The sequence below is a fragment of the Pseudophryne corroboree genome, chromosome 8 (genome assembly GCF_028390025.1).
Source record: "Pseudophryne corroboree isolate aPseCor3 chromosome 8, aPseCor3.hap2, whole genome shotgun sequence".
NCBI classification, from domain to species: Eukaryota; Metazoa; Chordata; class Amphibia; order Anura; family Myobatrachidae; genus Pseudophryne; species Pseudophryne corroboree.
In genome coordinates, this window is record NC_086451.1 from 448,187,997 (window position 1) to 448,206,118 (window position 18,122).

General features: G+C 46.9%; 1 protein-coding gene across 1 annotated transcript in view; it reads left to right on the forward strand.

Annotated features, from left to right (window-relative positions):
• The window catches only part of LOC134949562 (zinc-alpha-2-glycoprotein-like), a 75,663-nt gene extending 60,707 nt beyond the window's left edge, over positions 1-14,956 (forward strand). The window contains exons 4-8 of the mRNA XM_063938220.1: positions 5,157-5,420; positions 9,225-9,506; positions 10,968-11,240; positions 12,660-12,745; positions 14,391-14,956. Of these exons, the coding sequence (XP_063794290.1) occupies positions 5,157-5,420; positions 9,225-9,506; positions 10,968-11,240; positions 12,660-12,745; positions 14,391-14,426 (941 nt within the window). The 3' untranslated portion in view covers positions 14,427-14,956. The remainder of the gene's footprint in view (positions 1-5,156; positions 5,421-9,224; positions 9,507-10,967; positions 11,241-12,659; positions 12,746-14,390) is intronic.
• The last annotated feature ends 3,166 nt before the right edge of the window (positions 14,957-18,122 follow it).

Genomic DNA, 18,122 nt, shown 5'->3' on the forward strand with positions numbered 1-18,122 from the left:
CCCCAGCCTCGTAGGCTGGCATCCGTAGTCACCAGGACCCAGTCCTGTATGCCGAATCTGCGGCCCTCTAACAGATGGGCACTCTGCAACCACCACAGAAGAGACACCCTTGTTCTTGGTGACAGTGTTATCCGCTGATGCATGTGCAGATGCGATCCGGACCATTTGTCCAGCAGATCCCACTGAAATATTCGTGCGTGGAATCTGCCGAATGGAATTGCTTCGTAAGAAGCCACCATCTTTCCCAGGACTCTTGTGCATTGATGTACTGACACATTTCCTGGTTTTAGGAGGTTCCTGACAAGTTCGAATAACTCCCTTGCTTTCTCCTCCGGGAGAAACACCTTTTTCTGAACAGTGTCCAGAATCATTCCCAGGAACAGCAGACGTGTCGTCGGGGTCAATTGAGATTTTGGAAGATTCAGAATCCACCCGTGTTGTTGAAGCACTACTTGGGTTAGTGCTACTCCGACTTCCAGCTGTTCTCTGGACCTTGCCCTTATCAGGAGATCGTCCAAGTAAGGGATAATTAATACGCCTTTTCTTCGTAGAAGAACCATCATTTCGGCCATTACCTTGGTAAAGACCCGAGGTGCCGTGGACAAACCAAACGGCAGCGTTTGAAACTGATAATGACAGTTTTGTATCACGAATCTGAGATACCCTTGGTGTGAAGGGTAAATTGGGACATGCAGATAAGCATCTTTTATGTCCAGGGACACCATGAAGTCTCCTTCTTCCAGATTCGCTATCACTGCTCTGAGTGACTCCATCTTGAACTTGAATATCTGTATGTACAGGTTCAAGGATTTCAGATTTAGAATAGGTCTTACCGAACCGTCCGGCTTCGGTACAACAAATAGTGTGGAATAATACCCCCTTCCCTGTTGTAGGAGGGGTACCTTGACTATCACCTGCTGAGAATACAGCTTGTGAATGGCTTCCAATACCGTCGCCCTTTCTGAGGGAGACGTTGGTAAAGCAGACTTTAGGAACCGGCGAGGGGGAGACTTTTCGAATTCCAACTTGTAACCCTGAGATACTACCTGCAGGATCCAAGGGTCCACCTGTGAGCGCGCCCACTGTGTGCTGAAAATCTTTAGTCGACCCCCCACCGCCCCTGAGTCCGCTTGCACAGCCCCAGCGTCATGCTGAGGGCTTTGTAGAAGCCGGGGAGGGCCTCTGTTCGTGGGAAGTAGTTGCTTGCTGCAACCTCTTACCCCTTCCTTTGCCTCTGGGCAAATATGACTGTCCTTTTGCCCGCTTGTTCTTATAGGAACGAAAGGACTGCGGCTGAAAAGACGGTGTCTTTTTCTGTTGGGAGGTGACCTGAGGTAAAAAAGTGGATTTTCCGGCTGTTGCCGTGGCCACCAGATCCGATAAACCGACCCCAAATAATTCCTCTCCTTTATACGGCAATACTTCCATATGCCGTTTGGAATCCGCATCACCTGACCACTGTCGCGTCCATAAACTTCTTCTGGCAGATATGGACATCGCACTTACTCTCGATGCCAGAGTGCAAATATCCCTCTGAGCATCTCGCATATAAAGAAAAGCATCCTTTAATTGCTCTATAGTCAATAAAATACTGTCCCTATCCAGGGTATCAATATTTTCAGTCAGGGAATCCGACCACACCACCCCAGCACTGCACATCCAGGCTGAGGCTATTGCTGGTCGCAGTATAACACCAGTATGTGTGTATATACTCTTCAGGGTAGTTTCCAGCCTCCTATCAGCTGGATCCTTGAGGGCGGCCGTATCAGGAGACGGTAACGCCACTTGTTTTGATAAGCGTGTGAGCGCCTTATCCACCCTAGGGGGTGTTTCCCAGCGCGCCCTAACCTCTGGTGGGAAAGGGTATAATGCCAATAACTTCTTTGAAATTAGCAGTTTTCTATCGGGGTTAACCCACGCTTCATCACACACGTCATTCAATTCCTCTGATTCTGGAAAAGCTACAGGTAGTTTTTTCACACCCCACATAATACCCCCCTTTGAGGTACCTGCAGTATCAGAGATATGCAAAGCCTCCTTCATTGCCGTGATCATATAACGTGTGGCCCTATTGGAAAATACGTTTATTTCTTCACCGTCGACACTAGATTCATCTGTGTCGGTACCTGTGTCGACTGACTGAGGTAAGGGACGTTTTACAGCCCCTGACGGTGCCTGAGACGCCTGGACAGGTACTAACTGGTTTTCCGGCCGTCTCATGTCGTCAACTGACTTTTGCAGCGTGCTAACATTATCACGTAATTCCATAATTAAAGCCATCCATTCCGGTGTCGACTCCCTAGGGGGTGACATCACCATTACCGGCAATTGCTCCGCCTCCACACCAACATCGTCCTCATACATGTCGACACACACGTACCGACACACAGCAGACACACAGGGAATGCTCTTATCGAAGACAGGACCCCACTAGCCCTTTGGGGAGACAGAGGGAGAGTTTGCCAGCACACACCAAAGCGCTATAAAAATGTATATAAACAACCCTAAAAGGTGTTGTTTCTGTTATATGCGCTTAATATATAAAAATATCGCCAAAATATGCCCCCCTTCTCTGTTTTACCCTGTTTCTGTAGTGCAGTGCAGGGGAGAGTCCTGGGAGCCTTCCTCACAGCGGAGCTGAGCAGGAAAATGGCGCTGTGTGCTGAGGAGAATAGGCCCCGCCCCCTAAAACGGTGGGCTCTTCTCCCGGAGTTTGCGATATATGGCAGGGGTTAAATACATCCATATAGCCTCAAGGGCTATATGTGATGTATTTTAGCCATAGAAAAAGGTATTATACATTGCTGCCCAGGGCGCCCCCCCCAGCGCCCTGCACCCTCAGTGACCGCTGGTGTGAAGTGTGCCGACAACAATGGCGCACAGCTGCAGTGCTGTGCGCTACCTTATGAAGACTGAAAGTCTTCTGCCGCCTGTTTCCGGACCTCTGGACCTCTTCAACTTCGGCATCTGCAAGGGGGTCGGCGGCGCGGCTCCGGGACCGGACTCCATGGCTGGGCCTGTGTTCGATCCCTCTGGAGCTAATGGTGTCCAGTAGCCTAAGAAGCAAATCCATCCTGCACGCAGGTGAGTTCACGTAGCAGTGAGCCTGTTGCCAGCAGGACTCACTGAAAATAAGAAACCTAAAAAACTTTTTCTAAGCAGCTCTTTATGAGAGCCACCTAGATTGCACCCTGCTCGGACCGGCACAAAAACCTAACTGAGGCTTGGAGGAGGGTCATAGGGGGAGGAGCCAGTACACACCATGTGATCCTAAAAGCTTACTTTTTGTGCCCTGTCTCCTGCGGAGCCGCTATTCCCCATGGTCCTGACGGAGTCCCCAGCATCCACTAGGACGTTAGAGAAATAAGCAAAAAGTGACAAGTAAGAGACACAGAGATGGAGAGGGCAGGCAAAATAGAAGAGCAGTACTGTGATGGGGGGGGGGGGGGGGATTGGGGTAGAGAGCAAAGGGTAAAAGGGTATTAGAGAGAAAGTTGAGGTACAGATGTAGCCTGCAGCTAGTTGCGTCCACAATTCTTTGTCATAGTGCGCACACTTTTGCAGGCATATATTCGCACCCGCGATCTATAGACTTTATATTATGCAAAGACTTATACCCCTTTCACACATAAGACCCTGGAAATACGTGGCTACGACACGGGTCTGTCAACCCTGAGACCACGTTCACACAACAAAAACCTGAGAAGTTCCCGGATCGGATGCGTTCACATGTGACCTGGGTCTTCCGTCAGGCAGTGATATCATCTCCAAGCGCCACCGTGCCCGCCAATCCGCACCATTTAGTAATGACCCGGGTCATCGCGACTTGGGTTATGACGTTCACACTACAGGTGATGCGGGTCGTACCATCGAATAACCCTGGTACTGAGAAGGGTTGAGGACCTGGAAGTCTGGCCCAGGTCAGTTCTGTTCACCTATAGTCAAGACTCGGGACACTGCGCGTGCACAGGCAAAACCCCGGGTATTTCGGCTGTGTGTGAAAAGGGGATAACTGCGCTGTCTTAAATGTGGGTGATTCTGCTGCATACGCCGTCAAATAAGAGGGTCCCCCCTCCTCTTATATATTGTGAGAATGTCTGTTAACATGAGGGAGTATTGGCGCTGAATATAAGCATGTAATGGGTCCATTATCCAATGACCTGTGCAGATATCAACCCACTGATACGTATGAGCTCGTACTAATTAGTGGTTTATATACATATAGGTTATATATTCTTTAACGTACCCATTGGGGGTTTATATTCTCCCTCATGCTAACAGACTTTCTCACAATTTAGAGAGAGAAGAAAGCAGGGAATAGAAAAAGACAAAATGGAGAGAAAAAAAAGGGGGAAAGTGTCAGATAGTGAAAGAGAGACGGGGAAGAGAGAGTATGGGAACAGAGAGATGGAGTAATCAATGGAAGAGAAAAAAAAACCCAGGGAACACCAGAGACAATTACTAGTGATAAATAATATATGGTCTATTAACCCAATTACTCATTAATTTGGCCCCTTTATTATATTTATTAAATATTAATAAAAATGTGTCAAATAAGATAAGGGATAAGGTTTTTTTCCACCTTATTCACAACGTAATGAATGCCCACATAATGCATGTATTGTGCCTCCTCATCTGATTGGTCAGATAGCTTTCTTTAGGTTTGATAGCGGTTTTGCTGCTTGAGAATAACCCCCCTGGCTTGGCCAACCTGTGGCTCTCCAGATGTGGTGAAACTACACATCCCAGCATGCCCTGCCACAGGTTTGGCATTCCCTAATGGCAAAACTGTGGCAAAGCATGATGGGACTTGTAGTTTTACAACAACTGGAGAGCCACAGGTTGACCAGGCCTGCTCCAAACCATTGACCGGTAAATCATGCTGTTTGGAGGTCATAACTGGCGGCAATGTGTAGTGGTTTCAAACCACCTTACAAGCTATCCTTCAGAAAATGTCCTCCTATATTTGAGAAATCTGTGATGCAATGGGTCCCAAACTTTATCTAGGCGGATGGATTTAAATAAATCATTGCAGGTTTGCGTTATTATCAGGGCCGACTCTACCATTAGGCAGTGCTGGGATCTGGAGGGGGAGGGGGGGGGTTTACCCTTTATCATTCTCTTGTATAACTCTGGACATGTCATCTTTTCTGTAGGTGAGCACACCCTGCTATATTACTCTACGACGGTCCCGGCCCGCAGCCCCGGGCTGCCGGTGTATTCTTATGCTATGTACCTGGACGATGTGAAGATCATGACATACAGCAGTGACACGTACCGTGTACGACCCATGTTCCAGTGGCTGGAGGAACAGGCCGGGGCAGAGCACTGGGAAATGCACAATAGGTTTGGCCAACGTCATGAGCTAGAGAACCAGCAGCATGCCAGTCTCATGCAGGGTCTTTTCAACAAGTCACGTGGTAAGGAGCTTCCGTTGCCGCAACATGTGCGGGTTCTGCGGCGCAGGGAAATACATGTTTCATAAATACAGCAACATTACCGGCTATTCTTAAAAATATCTTGTTCACCATTTTTAAATGGCTGCTTCAATGGATGGACCCATAGCAAGCTTTAAGCCACAAGATTGTAGGACATTTGCATTAAGCTACAGATGGGCGACCGCCAATAGATAGTGCTGCGTGTGCTGCGACTCAGAATCAGAACATAGGGCCGGATTTAATGACGCCCGAGTTTGGTGGCCGTGCGGGATGCCAGCTGAACTTGGACGTTTTTTTAAAGGGGCAATCGCTTACAAGGGTGTGCGGCTAACATACCGCCCGTCGGGATCCCTGCGGTTGCAATACCGACGTTGGAATTCCGAAAGGGGTACTATACTGCCGCCAGAATACTGGCGAGGTAGGTGATTCTCCCTCTGTGGGTGAGAATATAACCTGTGGCGAGCATAGCGAGACCACAAAGGGCCTCGATGTGCTCGCCCACCTGCCGGCATTATGGCGCACGGGATGTCGATGTCGGCATAGTGACAATTGCACAATCCTGTGTTGCGGGATCCCATATCGATCCTCTCACAATGCATGGTTTTTGCCTTGTAAGTGATTGCCCCTTTAAAAAACGCCCGAGTTCGGCTGGCATCCCGCAAGGTCGCTGAACTCTGGCATCATTACATCTGGCCCATAGTCTCATCTTATCCTATTTGCTCCATGTGTTCCCACGATCAGCCTGCTGTTTGCAATCCTGCCTTGTGGATTCATCCACTGCCATGGCAGGTCACTAAGGCATCTTAGTCGGCCCCTCCACACCCCATACATATAACGCCATGATGCCACAGAGATGTGGCCTCAACCATGAATCTGAGCATCCGATGTGTCCCAAGGAATGCGCCGGATGAGTCTCCTGGCTGCAGGGTGCCATTCTCCTGTACTGTGGCTCTGTGCTCCAGCCGTTATCATTTTATACACAGTACTGCCTTCTAACTCAGACTAGTATGTTATCTGATTGTATCATATGTGGGATTTCCTGTTCTGGTGCCATGGTGCTGTGTCTCATTCATGTTTGCAAGTTCCTTTATTACCACGTATCACATGAGTGTAGTGCAATAAACGTCACTATTAGTCACTACTTCTGTTTGTGTAATTACTATTGGCCTGCACATTGTATTCCTGACACACTTCAAAATCATAAAATGCACCCGTTTAAAGAAGATAATTCTATTTATTAAAACGTGCATAAAGCACTATTGGGGGTAATTCCAAGTTGATCGCAGCAGGAATTTTGTTAGCAGTTGGGCAATACCATGTGCACTGCAGGGGAGGCAGATATAACATCTGCAGAGAGAGTTAGATTTGGGTGGGTTATTTTGTTTCTGTGCAGGGTAAATACTGGCTGCTTTATTTTTACACTGCAAATTAGATTGCAGATTGAACACACCACACCCAAATCTAACTCTCTCTGCACATGTTATATCTGCCACACCTGCAGTGCAAATGGGTGGTCATTCCGAGTTGTTCGCTCGCAAGCCGCTTTTAGCAGCTTTGCACACGCTAAGCCTACGCCTACTGGGAGTGAATCTTAGCTTCTTAAAATTGCGAACGAAAGATTCGCAATATTGCGAAAAGACATCTCTGTGCAGTTTCTGAGTAGCTCGAGACTTACTCAGCATCTGCGATCAGTTCAGAGCTTGTCGTTCCTGGTTTGACGTCACAAACACACCCAGCGTTCGCCTAGACACTCCTCCGTTTCTCCAGCCACTCCCGCGTTTTTCCCAGAAACGGTAGCGTTTTTTCACACACACCCATAAAACGGGCAGTTTCCGCCCAGAAACACCCACTTCCTGTCAATCACATTACGATCGCCTGAACGAAGAAAAAGCCGTGAGTAAAATACCTAACTTCATAGCAAATTTACTTGGCGCAGTCGCAGTGCGAACATTGCGCATGCGCACTAAGCAGAAAATCGCTGCAATGCGATGAAATTTACAGAGCGAACAACTCGGAATGACCACCATGGTTTTGCCCAACTGCTAACAAAATTCCTGCTGCGATCAACTTGGAATTACCCCCATTATCTGTTTGGTAATTCCACTCCTAGGACTCGGTTCCTCAGTGCTCTTGGGACCCTTAAGGTAAAATCAGAAAAAGTGGCCAAACACAGGTTTTTCCCAGATATTGCCCCTATTTGCCTATAGTTCAAAAGCAGATATATTTTTGTCTTCTTCGCTTCCTGTTAGGAATGGCAGCCATCGTTAAATGATGGCGGATCCTGATTTTCATGTCTGTAGCCATTTACACAAATGCAAATATCTCAGCACTAGGAGATTGTAGAGCCTTAGGACAAAAAACCATTGGTCTCCGCAAAGTGTGGACTACATTTTGGTTACTGTACGTGCTTAATGACTGAAAAGTAACAAAATATTTAAGGAATTTATGAAATTACATATTTTCTGGGTGCCGCCATCTCCGCTTAGAAAAAAAAATCTCATTTATAGGAGATAAGTATGTGCTAGTAATATGTTGTAGTAAAGATGCAGTCTGAGATTTGTGTCTTACTTTTTTTTAAGAGACTTTGGAAATGTTTTATCAAAATGTTATCTATTTTAGACCTAAATATCTCTGGGTGACAACATAGGAAAAATTATATTTTGGCTCAAGTGAAGGTCCAGCGTTATGTACCCTTAGGTAACGCAGTATTGTTCCAGCCATATTTGTTCAGTATGTACCTTAATCCAGAGTATTTAGGGTTTTATCTGTTATAATGTTGCTTTATTTGCTTTATTACAATAAAAAATTTTTTTTTATTGAATTTCTAGAAGATTTAAGTTTTATAAAAACATAAAAATAAAATACAGAGATTTTAATCTTTTTTTCTTTGTCTCCTCACCCTGTGGCACCCGGCACCCATTCTAGATATGCCACTGGTGAGGGGGCAGATAGGAGAAACTGCCCAGGAGGCGGGATTTCATCAAACGAACAAGGAGTCCATGTACTAGGCCTTGGAGAGAGATAATGTGGATGGAGATAAAGTACCAGCCAATCAGCTCCTAACTGTCATATTTCAAACACAGCCTGTAATATGGCAGCTAGCAGCTGATTGGCTGGTACATTACCTCTCTCCAGTTTATCTCTCTCCATGGCTTAGTACATATCCTCCTAAGGGGCATGGGCATCAACGTTTGGAGAGCGACAAAGTACCAACCAATCAGCTCCTAACTGTCATTTTTCAAACACAGCCTGAACACTGACAGTTAGGAGCTGATTGGTTGGTACTTTATCTCTTTCCACTTTGTTTTCCTCCAAACCTGGATGCCTATGTCCCCCAGACTTTATAGCGTGAGTCTTCAACCTGTGGCCCTCCAGTTGCTGTGAAACTACACATCCCAGCATGCCCTGCCGCAGTTTTGCTATTAAGGTATGCTAAAACTGAGGCACAGCATGCTGGGATGTGTAGTTCCACAGCAGCTGGAGGGCCGAAGGTTGAAGACCCATGCTTTATAGGATACCAAAGAATACAAGTGTATACAAGGAATAAAGGACTTTTTTTATTTTCATTGGAAGTCTGCTGAGTGCTGCCTTCATTACACACACACACACACACACACACACACACACACACACACACACACACACACACACACACACACACACACACACACACACTTTGTTTATTTCATTTTTTTCAGAACATGAAACCAATTCACTCCTTCCTAACACCACAGTAACCTTTAGCAATAGCAGAACTCATAAATGACTTGTATTTCTCTATCACAGATCGATCCCCCTACACGTACCAGATAAAATGGTCCTGCGTTCGGCATGAAGATGGCACAGTGACTGGTTCCAAAGAGTTTGGTTTTGATGGTGAGGCCATGATAGCGTTTGACAAGGATCTCATGATGTTCATACCTGTGTCACAGAAAGCAGAGACGGTGACCCAGATATGGAACCATCAGCAAGTTTGGATCCAGAGGACAAAGGCTTGCATCGAGGTGGACTGTCCTGAGTGGATTAATGATTACTTGAGACATGGCAGAGAAGAATGGGATAGGAAAGGTGGGTGAAGGCAACTACTGTTCATTGGAACATCGATGGTCATTGAGGATCTTCGTTATGTCAGTGGGCCTGTAACTCACTAATAGAAAAGAACACTAAAGAAACCATAAGATCATGTATTTTGCTAAACATACAATAAGGAAAAGGTTAAATTGTCCATAAAATAGCTTTTCCATCATCACTGGAGTACGGATAATCATGGTTCACCTACAGGACATCATTTAAAATTCTAGAGATAAAACTATGTTGCCAGTCTAATTGATTCATTAATATTCATTCATATAGTGCCAGCATAGTCCGTGTCGCTCATCATGTCAGGTAAACGGTAATAAAACAAGGCTGGGGGATATTATACACACTGCGTCTGATTCAGAGATGTACAGCTGTGAATGTGTACACACCCCACCCACACCTAACTCTCTCTGCACGTTATATCTGCCCCCCCCCCTCCCCTGCAGTGGACTTTGGCCCTCATTCCGAGTTGTTCGATCGGTAATTTTCTTCGCATCGCAGCGATTTTCCGCTAATTGCGCATGCGCAATGTTCGCACTGCGACTGCGCCAAGTAAATTTGCTATGCAGTTAGGTATTTTACTCACAGCATTACAAGGTTTTTTCTTCGTTCTGGAGATCGGAGTGTGATTGACAGGAAGTGGGTGTTTCTGGGCGGAAACTGGCCGTTTTATGGGAGTGTTTGAAAAAACGCTACCGTTTCTGGGAAAAACGCGGGAGTGGCTGGAGAAACGGAGGAGTGTCTGGGCGAACGCTAGGTGTGTTTGTGACGTCAAAGTAGGAACGACAAGCACTGAACTGATCGCACTGGAAGAGTAAGTCTCGAGCTACTCAGGAACTACACAGAGAAGTCTTTTCGCAATATTGCAAATCTTTTGTTCGCAATTTTGATAAGCTAAGATTCACTCCCAGTAGGCGGCGGCTTAGCGTGTGCAATGCTGCTAAAAGCAGCTAACGAGCGAACAACTCGGAAAGATCCCCATCGTTTGACCCATTAGAGAACATTTTTGATGCTGCGTTCAGGTGATAATCCTATAGGCTGTTGCCTGTGTTTCAGTTATTACTGTATATTACTAGACCACGTAGACACTACAACTACCCATTGTTTTTCCAGATTTAAAAGAAATAAAGAGATTTGTAACCAAACTGTCAGACAATGGGGAATGTGAACCCAATTCGGAGCAATATATATTTCTGTTTTCTGACGGGACCTTTCAGCCATGTTTCCAAATATGGACAAAAAGCAATTTATATGCATGGCTATCTGACTGTACCAATAAGCATTGATGGGAACTCAGAACCTTGTACACTTTGGTAATTTTTATCCTCAATAGGAAAAGTTTCACCAGCCACAATTATGACTTGTTCAGCATCTTGCTGTGGCCAGAAGCTCTATCTTTTTAGAGTGAACAGTCATTTAATTAATACACCTGTTTTTTCCTCATTTTAGTTCCCCCCGAGGTGAAGATTGTTAGTTACCAGGCAGACGGGGTCACAAAGCTTTACTGCTTGGTGTACGGGTTTCACCCCCGAGCTGTGGATGTGAAGTGGATGAGGAACAATACAGACGAGGTTCCCTCAGAGGAGGCCAACCATATCCTCCCCAATCCTGACGGCACCTATCAGATAACAGTCACCGTGGAAGTGCCGGCCGGGGAGGAGAACCGTTACTCCTGCCATGTGGATCACAGCAGCCTGGAGGAGATACTTGTTGTGAAGTTGGGTAAGTTTAAGATTGCGTATATATAGACTTGCCGTAATATCTCTTTAATCTGGGACACTTATGAATTACACAGGCTCTAGGGCTGAAGCCAGGTGAAATGCAGACTTGAATTTAGCCAGCCACAGAACCTGTGTAACTCAAAAACATAATTATTTTTTCTTTTAGGAATTTTATAACTGATCAGCAACAATGTATCAATCAATGTATCCCAGATATAGGACCAATTACAAAGTGAACAGCAATTAGTATTTACTTATAGACCATATCATTGCTTAACAAATGACATTGAAGATGCCAGATTTCATGGCGCAGGCAAAACCCTTCTCCATTAAGATCTGGGAACATTTTAATTAACAGCAGGTTCTAAAGCAAAATCCGCATCAAAACCTCAGGAATAGTTCTGTTTATATAAAGTGCTGTCTCAATTATTTCAGTGGAAGAGAATACGAAGTGCTACATTTATCAATTTGCATTTTGCCAAACCGTTAGAAAAAAGAAGTGGTCCTGAGAGGTGATATAGCATCACAGTGCTTAGAGAAATAAAATATGTGACAAAAACAACAAAAAAAGTCACTTCATCTCTAGCAAACAGCACTGAGGCCTGAGACCTGGGGCCTAATTCAGACCTGATCGTAGAATCTACGATCAGTCTTCAGACATGCGGGGGGACGCCCAGCACTAGTCCGCCCCGCATGTCAAGCCTGACCCCCCCCCCCTCCCCCCCGCACAAGTACAAAAGCATCACACAGCGGCAATGCTTTTGTACTGGAAGAATAGCTTCCAGCTCCCGCGCGCTGGCAGAGGGAGCTGCTTGTCGCTGCCCGGGTCGCAGCGGCTGTGTGTGATGTCATGCAGCTGCCGCGGCCCCCCCCCCCCCCTCCTCCAACGGTCTGGGTATGCTTGAGTTGCCCGGACTGCGCCCCATAAATGGCGGCCAAACGCCACTGGCCCGCCCCCCTCTCGCCCAGGGATCGCGTCTGCCTGTCAACCAGGTAGAGGCGACCGCAGGGCTAAGACAGCTGTCGGCTGTCTGGCATGCGCAGTTCAGACCTGATCGCTGCTGTGCGAAAACGCACAGCACCGATCAGGTCTGAATTAGCCGCCTGGTCCGCTAGTTCAGTCCTGACCTAATGCTAAGTAGCGTTGAGCCCCTCCTGTTACCCCTGCAGGGCCAAATGAACAATAAGGCAAATGGAACTACAGCTCCAGGCCTTCATGTGTAAATAGGCCCATCATCATGACAGCGTGAGGCTGACCAGCTGCCTAGCAATTACAAAACTGCTGAAAAAAATGGATAATCTTCAGTAAATTTCTAGAATTTGTTTTTATGGATTTCCTCTCTAACGATAGGGACAATAACATAAATACTGCAACAACTGACCAATGGCGACTTTCTGTTCTTTCTCCTTGTGTTCCCAGACACGGCGCAGACAAACACCTACCTGTACCTCTCCCTTACTGCTACCCTTATCTGCCTGGCTGTGCTGGGAGTGGTTATATACCGGGTGAGTACAACAAAGGACCGCGATATTCACACGTGAGTAAAGGGATATACAGATGTTCCCTTTCTTACTGTTGCTTCTATATATAGAAGGAGGGGTCACACTCATGCACAACATGTTGCCTCCTGACTACAGCTTTCAGTGCTGCTTGTACAATGGGGGTCATTCCGAGTTGATCGCTAGTTGCATTTGTTCGCAGCGCAGTGATCAGGCTAAAAATCGACACTTCTGCGTATGCGGCGCAATGCGCACGCGTGACGTACTATTACAACGAATTATGTAGTTTCACACAGGGTCTAGCGAAGCTTCTCAGTCGCACTGGCTGCCGCAGAGTGATTGACATGAAGTGGGCGTTTCTGGGTGTCAACTGACCGTTTTCAGGGAGTGTTCGGAAAAATGCAGGCGTGACTAGGCGAACGCAGGGCGTGTTTGTGACGTCAAATCTGGAACTGAACAGTCTGAAGTGATCGCAAGCGCTGAGTAGGTCTGCAGCTACTCTGAAACTGCACAAAATGATTTTGTAGCCGCTCTGCGTTACAATCGTTCGCACTTCTGCTAAGCTAAGATACACTCCCAGTGGGCGGCGGCTTAGCGTTTGCACGGCTGCTAAAAACTGCTAGCGAGCGATCAACTCGGAATGACCCCCATTACACAAGTGCTGGAGCTGTTCCTCACTGTGATTGGATGGGCAGTTCCAGTGATATCACCAGTAGTCTCCTCCCGCGAGGCTGTTTGCTGATAGATGCCAGGACTTGTGTGATAGGCTGCGCGATGCAGGTGTGGCGCAATTCAGGCAAGTCTATAAACACGACTCTTAGTAAATTTCCATGTTGTATTCATTTCTATTGAAAGTACTTGCGAGTTGGTTCGACAGTGTATTGACTTCTGTGTGCATATTCGTTCATGTTTTGCAGTTCATATAATTTTACTCCCATGTTTGGCTTTAGTAAAGGCCCATACACACTTGACGATGCACACGTCGTTAACGACTTCCCTTGAACTTCCCTTGAACAGCTGAGCAAACGACATGAGCATACACACTACCAACGACCAAAGACCAACGACCAAAGACCAACGACCATTCATCATTGAAGCATCCAAGCTGAACAGTTTATTAAAATAATGAGCTGGGAACAGGGCTGGTCGTTGGTCATTCACACCATACACATTCAACGACGTCTCTGGTCGGTAACGACCATAGTGGAAATTGAGCATACATGCTCCACAGATAAGCGAGGGTCATTAACGTCCCGTGGGGCCGCGCATCTGTGGTCGTTGGATGCATACACACTTGACGATATAATGAGCGACGTCGTTGATGAGGGCTGAAATGAACGACGTCGTTCATTTTATCGTCAAGTGTGTATGGGCCTTAAATCTCTGAAGTAAAAAAAAAAAAAGCTAAATACGTCCGAGAATGCAAACACGATTCTTAGTAAATTTACCTCCTAGAACTTTAACTTCTACCGTCCACGAACCACGATTATAGCAATATAGCGGCAGGTAAATGTTTCTGTCTGTATATAGCTATAATTCCTCGGCTTCACTTTAACGAACTCTACCAAATGCTTGTATTGTGTAATGGCTGTGTAGATTTGCTTTATACATGTAATATTATATATAACACTGGCATATTTTCCCCGTCTAGAGATGTACAAGTCAGAGGCGACGGACTGGTAACTGAATCTTCCCCCGTGGCACCAGATATAAGAGACAAGACCAGATCTTATAGATGGAGATACAACCTTCATAGGGTCCAACAAATTGTGCTGATGCCACCACTAGAAATCACCCAGGGCGACAGCTGCGTTCCCAAGTGCACAGTTGTTATTTGTGTGTGAATAGAGTTAGTGCTCCTATGCGTGTATCTGATGTAGTGAGGTGCGTTCCGTTGTATGGTTATACTCAGTGGTGGTTTCAGAGGTGGGGCTGCAGCACAGTCCAAACTTCAAATAGAGGAGCCACCCCTACTGCCAGTGACTCCCGGCCGGTGATGTCTGGCAGTGGTGGGGTGGCAGTATTTGGTGCGGCTCCTATGTTTGAAATTTGGACTGTGCTGTAGCCCCACTTCAGATACTATGACAATTGTTCCACTGTACTGAGCCCCTGAGAAAATGCTTCTCCCTTACCTCCTGTCAGTGATAAGCAATGGCGTCCCTTTCTGATATAATACTCATGCTTGCTATTATGTTTTTCTCTATCGTCCTAAGTGGATGCTGGGGTTCCTGAAAGGACCATGGGGAATAGCGGCTCCGCAGGAGACAGGGCACAAAAAAGTAAAGCTTTACTAGGTCAGGTGGTGTGCACTGGCTCCTCCCCCTATGACCCTCCTCCAGACTCCAGTTAGATTTTGTGCCCGAACGAGAAGGGTGCAATCTAGGTGGCTCTCCTAAAGAGCTGCTTAGAGAAAGTTTAGTTTAGGTTTTTTTTTCTTTACAGTGAGTCCTGCTGGCAACAGGATCACTGCAACGTGGGACTTAGGGGGAAAGTAGTAAACTCACCTGCATGCAGAGTGGATTTGCTGCTTGGCTACTGGACACCATTAGCTCCAGAGGGATCGAACACAGGCCCAGCCGTGGAGTCCGGTCCCGGAGCCGCGCCGCCGACCCCCTTGCAGATGCTGAAGCGTGAAGAGGTCCGGAAACCGGCGGCTGAAGACTCCTCAGTCTTCATAAGGTAGCGCACAGCACTGCAGCTGTGCGCCATTTTCCTCTCAGCACACTTCACTGGGCAGTCACTGAGGGTGCAGAGCGCTGGGGGGGGGCGCTCTGAGAGGCAAATATAAACCTTATACAAGGCTAAAAATACCTCACATATAGCCCATAGGGGCTATATGGAGATATTTAACCCCTGCCTGACTGGAAAAATAGCGGGAGAAGAACCCGCCGAAAAAGGGGCGGGGCCTATCTCCTCAGCACACGGCGCCATTTTCTGTCACAGCTCCGCTGGTCAGAACGGCTCCCAGGTCTCTCCCCTGCACTGCACTACAGAAACAGGGTAAAACAGAGAGGGGGGGCACATTAATGGCTATATATATATATATTAAAGCAGCTATAAGGGAGCACTTAATATAAGGATATCCCTTGTATATATAGCGCTTTGTGGTGTGTGCTGGCAGACTCTCCCTCTGTCTCCCCAAAAGGGCTAGTGGGTCCTGTCTTCATTAGAGCATACCCTGTGAGTTTGCGGTGTGTGTCGGTACGTGGTGTCGACATGTATGAGGACGATATTGGTGTGGAGGCGGAGCAATTGCCAAATATGCAGATGTCACCCCCCAGGGGGTCGACACCAGAATGGATGCCTTTATTTGTGGAATTACGTGATGGTTTATCTTCCCTTAAACAGTCAGTTGAGGACATGAGGCGGCCGGACAATCAATTAATGCCTGTCCAGGCGCCTCAAACACCGTCAGGGGCTGTAAAACGCCCTTTGCCTCAGTCGGTCGACACAGACCCAGACACGGGCACTGATTCCAGTGACGACGGTAGAAATTCAAACGTATTTTCCAGTAGGGCCACACGTTATATGATTTTGGCAATGAAGGAGACGTTACATTTAGCTGATACTACAGATACCGTAAAACAGGGTATTATGTATGGTGTGAAAAAACTACAAACAGTTTTTCCTGAATCAGAAGAATTAAATGACGTGTGTGATGAAGCGTGGGTTGCTCCTGATAAAAAGTTGATAATTTCAAAAAAGTTATTGGCATTATACCCTTTCCCGCCAGAGGTTAGGGCGCGCTGGGAAACACCCCCTAAGGTGGACAAGGCGCTCACACGCTTATCCAAACAAGTGGCGTTACCCTCTCCTGAGACGGCCGCACTTAAGGATCCATCAGATAGAAAGATGGAAGTTATTCAAAAGAATATATACACACATGCAGGTGTTATACTACGACCAGCTATAGCAACTGCCTGGATGTGCAGTGCTGGAGTAGTTTGGTCAGAATCCCTGATTGAAAATATTGATACCCTAGATAGGGACAATGTTTTACTGTCGTTAGAACAAATAAAGGATGCATTTATCTATATGCGTGATGCACAGAGGGATATTTGCACACTGGCATCTCGGGTGAGTGCTATGTCCATTTCAGCCAGAAGAGCCTTATGGACACGACAGTGGACAGGCGATGCGGATTCAAAACGTCACATGGAGGTTTTGCCGTATAAAGGGGAGGAGTTATTTGGAGTTGGTCTATCAGACTTGGTGGCCACGGCTACTGCCGGGAAATCCACTTTTTTACCTCAAGTCACTCCCCAACAGAGAAAGGCACCGACCTTTCAACCGCAGCCTTTTCGCTCCTACAAAAATAAGAGAGCAAAGGGCTTGTCGTACCTGCCACGAGGCAGAGGAAGAGGGAAGAGACACCAACAGGCAGCTCCTTCCCAGGAACAGAAGCCCTCCCCGGCTCCTGCAAAAACCTCAGCATGACGCTGGGGCCTCTCAAGCGGACTCGGGGACAGTGGGGGGCCGTCTCAAAAATTACAGCGCGCAGTGGGCTCACTCGCAGGTAGACCCCTGGATCCTGCAGATAATATCTCAGGGGTACAGGTTGGAATTAGAGACGGATCCTCCTCATCGTTTCCTGAAGTCTGCCTTACCAACCGTCTCTTCCGAAAGGGAGAGGGTGTTGGAAGCCATTCACAAGCTGTACGCTCAGCAGGTGATAGTCAAAGTACCCCTATTACAACAAGGAAAGGGGTATTATTCCACTCTATTTGTGGTACCGAAGCCGGATGGCTCGGTAAGGCCTATTCTAAATCTGAAGTCCTTGAACCTCTACATAAAAAAGTTCAAGTTCAAGATGGAGTCACTCAGAGCAGTGATAGCGAACCTGGAAGAAGGGGACTTTATGGTATCCTTGGACATCAAGGATGCGTATCTACACGTTCCGATTTACCCCGCACACCAGGGGTACCTCAGGTTCATTGTTCAAAACTGTCACTATCAGTTTCAGACGCTGCCGTTCGGATTGTCCACGGCGCCTCGGGTCTTTACCAAGGTAATGGCCGAGATGATGATTCTTCTTCGAAGAAAAGGCGTATTAGTTATCCCATACTTGGACGATCTCCTAATAAGGGCAAGGTCCAGAGAACAGCTGGAGACAGCTTTAGCACTATCTCAAGAGGTGCTAAGACAACACGGGTGGATTCTGAATATTCCAAAATCCCATTTAATCCCGACAACTCGTCTGCTGTTCCTAGGAATGATTCTGGACACGGTTCAGAAAAAGGTTTTCCTTCCAGAGGAAAAAGCCAAGGAGTTATCCGATCTGGTCAGGAACCTCCTAAAACCAGGAAAAGTGTCAGTACATCAATGCACAAGAGTCCTGGGAAAAATGGTGGCTTCTTACGAAGCAATTCCATTCGGCAGATTC